Source organism: Rutidosis leptorrhynchoides, chromosome 4, assembly GCF_046630445.1.
Source record: "Rutidosis leptorrhynchoides isolate AG116_Rl617_1_P2 chromosome 4, CSIRO_AGI_Rlap_v1, whole genome shotgun sequence".
In the NCBI taxonomy this organism is placed as follows: Eukaryota; Viridiplantae; Streptophyta; class Magnoliopsida; order Asterales; family Asteraceae; genus Rutidosis; species Rutidosis leptorrhynchoides.
The window spans coordinates 362,562,458-362,568,720 of record NC_092336.1 but is presented as its reverse complement, the minus strand read 5'-3'; the positions used below and the strand labels follow the sequence as shown (position 1 = coordinate 362,568,720).

The window sequence follows — 6,263 nt, the reverse complement described above, 5'->3', positions numbered from 1 at the left end:
TCGTTTTGAATTTGCGTTCGCACTGCAATTGGCCTCTCAACTTCGACTCAATTTACACAACGGTCCCTCAAGTTTACACTTTTTCAGGGGTAGAAAGTGTAAACATATAATCTTATTAAACTAAAAGAAAATAATTTCACCTGAATTTATAACGGGCCCTATTTTCTCGCTCAGTGTGAGTTAATTTTTCTGAGACCACCGTTCAACTCGAAAAAATCTAACGAACCCAACGGGACTAACTATACGCGAAACAGACACTTCTCAAAAAACGCTAAACACCTCGGGTTATCTTCAATACATATACATACACTTATAATAAACAACCCAAACTACCTACATCATATCGATAGTGATGTTTCCATATTTTACACAATCTTCCTGACGTTAAAAATGCATATGCAATTAGGTATACTTGGTACTAACGACGTGTATCCAAAAACACCCGTAGCAAAGCGTTTTTATTTCCGTAAATACATAACGCTACGTTAACTATGATTATGTAACCCGAAATGCACCGCGGCATCGCGCCGGCCACTTTTCTAGTTATAATCATAATGATGAAATCGATAGCGCAAACAGGTTATCATAGCATCAACACTCAGTAGCAAATCTCATGGGACAGATAAGATTACATTCAACCATGTGTATTTCTGCTTCGTACACACTGAACTGAACTGAACTACTGTACAAGAAAATCGAGCATATTAAAGCATGAATGTGACTGTACTTTTGACATACACCTACAATCTATATTTCTAAAATGTTCTAACACGATAAAAGTTTATCGCAACAAAAACCCATGACCAGAGAGTGCAATGTCAAATGCTTCCATTCTGGCTCCTCGAGAAAATCCATTGCGATCATAAGAAGATATTTCATCAATTCCCATATCAGTACACGCCTTAACAAGCTCTTCGCCAACACGTTGTGCTGCTTCCTGAATATTCAAATGTCTCATTTATGAAACTAATGTACTACAGTAATATATCAAGTTTCAAAGAATAAAAAAACATGAATCCATTATGATTAATAGAATTATTTGGTATCAGACGACATACTACGGTGGTACACGGAGGACTCTCACGCGCCGATTGCTGCAGAGTGCTGCCAAAAAATAAGCATTTTTTATTCTGATCGTCAACAAGCATAGCATACAATTGTTTCTCTGAACAGAACACCGAAAGCCGTGGTTTCTTCTCTGTGCCATTGTACTAGTCAACCAAACACAAATCATTTACTTAAATCTTAAGCAAGAAACAGTCTTACTTGAAGTAGATCAAATTTGAGATTACAGTTACCTTTTTCTGCAGTCTTCTATTCCGAACTTTTGGACTTTCTACCCTTGTTCGAGCTCTTGCTTCAATCACCCATGGCTTCATCTGGATAACTATAGAAATCCAATGGCATAATAATTAGTACATATAACACATAAAGACAATTTTAGTCTCAGTATATATTACTATTCATCTAGAAGCGCAGGTGACTTACGTCTACTCTGAACTGGAATGATTTTTAAGGAACCATTGCCAAAGATATCACAGTTTTTGAATTGTATGGGGGCAGTGAACCCCGAAAGCGCCATATTTGTAATTCCACCCTCAAAATTACTGCAGAAAATAATATAAACTCGTTAAGCACAATAAAGCATGTGACGAGCTTTTGATATCCTAACAAGTTCATTGGGACATTTCGTCGAACAGGTTCAACTTAACATGTTTAATCAATATTAACAAAATAAATGTAACAACCTTGAGGTATATATATAATCTATAATTCACTAATGTTAAACAATCTATATCGAGATTATATGATACTGTAAATAATAACAAGTTTCTAAAATTCAAAATCAACAGATGAAAATCATTAATTTAATAGATTAAAGTAAGCAAACAAAAAGAACTAACCAGTTATTTTAATTTCATAACGTAATTGAATCACAACTTGCAAACTTAATTGAAGAAACGAATTATCTGAAATGAATCACCACAATTACTAACTTTTTCAGATGAAAAATTAAACATTCAGTCTCAATTAATAGTCAATTTCAGGTTTCCGTAACAATTGCTTGATTAATTGCAATTGTTCGAGAAGAACTTAAAACCCTAGCAGAGAGGAAAGTTGACAGATTAAAGAGTATAAATAAATGTATATCGTGAATGTTCGAACCTGCTGCTAATTGAATAACAAGCCAAGGATTACGAAAAATAGATGCTGCAAGCAATGGATGACAAAAGCCGTGGTTATGAAGCAAGACAAATTTAGGCCCCTGTTCACTTATTTTCATTTTTGTCCCTTTACTAAATACTTTTTCCATTTCCATCTAGTCCCTGGCATTTTGTATTTTATATATATATATATATATATATATATATATATATATATATATATATATATATATATATATAGGGGCAGAATCAATGGGGAAGTAACCAAGCGGGGGGAAGCAAAAAAAAAAAAAAATTCGTTTTTTTTAATTTTTTTTTCCGGCATCAAGATCACACGAAAATATGAACATTTAGAAGAGACACTTCGTGGTGAATGTTATTATTTAGGCGGGAAAACGATCGACAAAAATAACATTCAAAATAATATTGCTCGTGAAGAATATATGAACATTTTTTTTTCCATGTTTTGTGAAGTAAAATTTAGCCCGATTTAGAGTTTAGGGCTACCATCCCAAGGTAGCCCAAGTGGTTGGGGCCCTGAGATCCTTGCAAGAGGTCTCAGGTTCAATTCTTGGGGTGGCCAGGGAAGGGTTGGAAACAGCCAGGGAGTATTCCTGATGGGCTGCGTACACTAGAGTATGGGGTCGGATTACTCGCCCCTCCCGGGTAACCCGAATAGGGAAAACCTTACAACTTTAGAGTTTAGGGTTTAGGGTTTGGTGTTTTGGGTTTATGGAATAAACCCAAAACACCAAACCCTAAACCCTATGAAATGTCCCGTTCTTATTGATTAAAAACGTTCCATATTAATTGATTTCGTTGCGAGGTTTTGACCTCTATATGAGACGTTTTTCAAAGACTGCATTCATTTTTAAAACAAACCATAACCTTTATTTCATAGATAAAGGTTTTAAAAAGCTTTACGTAGATTATCAAATAATGATAATCTAAAATATCCTGTTTACACACGACCATTACATAATGGTTTACAATACAAATATGTTACAACAAAATAAGTTTCTTGAATGCAGTTTTTACACAATAATATACAAACATGGACTCCAAATCTCGTCCTTATTTAAGTATGCGACAGCGGAAGCTCTTAATAATCACCTGAGAATAAACATGCTTAAAACGTCAACAAAAATGTTGGTGAGTTATAGGTTTAACCTATATATATCAAATCATAATAATAGACCACAAGATTTCATATTTCAATACACATCCCATACATAGAGATAAAAATCATTCATATGGTGAACACCTGGTAACCGACATTAATAAGATGCATATATAAGAATATCCCCATCATTCCGGGACACCCTTCGGATATGATATAAATTTCGAAGTACTAAAGCATCCGGTACTTTGGATGGGGTTTGTTAGGCCCAATAGATCTATCTTTAGGATTCGCGTCAATTAGGGTGTCTGTTCCCTAATTCTTAGATTACCAGACTTAATAAAAAGGGGCATATTCGATTTCGATAATTCAACCATAGAATGTAGTTTCACGTACTTGTGTCTATTTTGTAAATCATTTATAAAACCTGCATGTATTCTCATCCCAAAAATATTAGATTTTAAAAGTGGGACTATAACTCACTTTCACAGATTTTTACTTCGTCGGGAAGTAAGACTTGGCCACTGGTTGATTCACGAACCTATAACAATATATACATATATATCAAAGTATGTTCAAAATATATTTACAACACTTTTAATATATTTTGTTGTTTTAAGTTTATTAAGTCAGCTGTCCTCGTTAGTAACCTACAACTAGTTGTCCACAGTTAGATGTACAGAAATAAATCGATAAATATTATCTTGAATCAATCCACGACCCAGTGTATACGTATCTCAGTATTGATCACAACTCAAACTATATATATTTTGGAATCAACCTCAACCCTGTATAGCTAACTCCAACATTCACATATAGAGTGTCTATGGTTGTTCCAAAATATGTATAGATGTGTCGACATGATAGGTCGAAACATTGTATACGTGTCTATGGTATCTCAAGATTACATAATATACAATACAAGTTGATTAAGTTATGGTTGGAATATATTTGTTACCAATTTTCACGTAGCTAAAATGAGAAAAATTATCCAATCTTGTTTTACCCATAACTTCCTCATTTTAAATCCGTTTTGAGTGAATAAAATTGCTATGGTTTCATATTGAACTCTATTTTATGAATCTAAACAGAAAAAGTATAGGTTTATAGTCGGAAAAATAAGTTACAAGTCATTTTTGTAAAGGTAGTCATTTCAGTCGAAAGAACGACGTCTAGATGACCATTTTAGAAAACATACTTCCACTTTGAGTTTAACCATAATTTTTGGATATAGTTTCATGTTCATAATAAAAATCATTTTCTCAGAATAACAACTTTTAAATCAAAGTTTATCATAGTTTTTAATTAACTAACCCAAAACAGCCCGCGGTGTTACTACGACGGCGTAAATCCGGTTTTACGGTGTTTTTCGTGTTTCCAGGTTTTAAATCATTAAGTTAGCATATCATATAGATATAGAACATGTGTTTAGTTGATTTTAAAAGTCAAGTTAGAAGGATTAACTTTTGTTTGCGAACAAGTTTAGAATTAACTAAACTATGTTCTAGTGATTACAAGTTTAAACCTTCGAATAAGATAGCTTTATATGCATGAATCGAATGATGTTATGAACATCATTACTACCTTAAGTTCCTTGGATAAACCTACTGGAAAAGAGAAAAATGGATCTAGCTTCAACGGATCCTTGGATGGCTCGAAGTTCTTGAAGCAGAATCATGACACGAAACAAGTTCAAGTAAGATCATCACTTGAAATAAGATTGTTATAGTTATAGAAATTGAACCAAAGTTTGAATATGATTATTACCTTGTATTAGAATGATAACCTACTGTAAGAAACAAAGATTTCTTGAGGTTGGATGATCACCTTACAAGATTGGAAGTGAGCTAGCAAACTTGAAAGTATTCTTGATTTTATGTAACTAGAACTTGTAAAATATATGAAGAACACTTAGAACTTGAAGATAGAACTTGAGAGATATCAATTAGATGAAGAAAATTGAAGAATGAAAGTGTTTTTAGGTGTTTTTGGTCGTTGGTGTATGGATTAGATATAAAGGATATGTAATTTTGTTTTCATGTAAATAAGTCATGAATGATTAGTCATATTTTTGTAATTTTATGAGATATTTCATGCTAGTTGCCAAATGATGGTTCCCACATGTGTTAGGTGACTCACATGGGCTGCTAAGAGCTGATCATTGGATTGTATATACCAATAGTACATACATCTAAAAGCTGTGTATTGTACGAGTACGAATACGGGTGCATACGAGTAGAATTGTTGATGAAACTGAACGAGGATGTAATTGTTAGCATTTTTGTAAAGTAGAAGTATTTTGATAAGTGTATTGAAGTCTTTCAAAAGTGTATAAATACATATTAAAACACTACATTTATATACATTTTGACTGAGTCGTTAAGTCATCGTTAGTCGTTACATGTAAGTGTTAATTTAAAACCTTTAGGTTAACGATCTTGTTAAATGTTGTTAACCCAATGTTTATAATATCAAATGAGATTTTAAATTATTATATTATCATGATATTATCATGTATGAATATCTCTTAATATGATATATATACATTAAATGTCTTTACAACGATAATCGTTACATATATGTCTCGTTTAAAAATCATTAAGTTAGTAGTCTTGTTTTTACATATGTAGTTCATTGTTAATATACTTAATGATATGTTTACTTATCATAGTATCATGTTAACTATATATATATCCATATATATGTCATCATATAGTTTTTACAAGTTTTAACGTTCTTGAATCACCGGTCAACTTGGGTGGTCAATTGTCTATATGAAACATATTTCAATTAATCAAGTCTTAACAAGTTTGATTGCTTAACATGTTGGAAACATTTAATCATGTAAATATCAATCTCAATTAATATATATAAATATGGAAAAGTTCGGGTCACTACAGTACCTACCCGTTAAATAAATTTCGTCCCGAAATTTTAAGCTGTTGAAGGTGTTGACGAATCTTCTGGAAATAGATGCG

At 32.6% G+C, this 6,263-nt stretch overlaps 1 protein-coding gene across 1 annotated transcript; it reads right to left on the bottom strand.

The window, feature by feature from the left end:
- Positions 1-548: 548 nt before the first annotated feature.
- Positions 549-2,282, bottom strand: LOC139844541 (uncharacterized). Its single transcript, XM_071834760.1, has 5 exons — positions 2,167-2,282; positions 1,489-1,607; positions 1,299-1,387; positions 1,059-1,211; positions 549-937 (listed from the first exon to the last, which is right to left on the bottom strand). Exons 2-5 carry the CDS (start codon positions 1,580-1,582, stop codon positions 782-784), a joined length of 492 nt encoding a protein of 163 aa, XP_071690861.1. The 5' UTR covers positions 1,583-1,607; positions 2,167-2,282; the 3' UTR covers positions 549-781.
- Positions 2,283-6,263: the final 3,981 nt, after the last annotated feature.

Excerpts from the sequence above, each read along its gene's own strand:
- LOC139844541 (XM_071834760.1), bottom strand. The coding sequence starts at position 1,582 with ATGGCGCTTTCGGGGTTCACTGCCCCCATACAATTCAAAAACTGTGAT. Across the intron at positions 1,212-1,298 it reads ATAGAAGACTGCAGAAAAAG|TACAATGGCACAGAGAAGAA; the intron begins GTAACTGTAATC and ends TTGGTTGACTAG. Across the intron at positions 938-1,058 it reads GTCCTCCGTGTACCACCGTA|GAAGCAGCACAACGTGTTGG; the intron begins GTATGTCGTCTG and ends TTGAATATTCAG.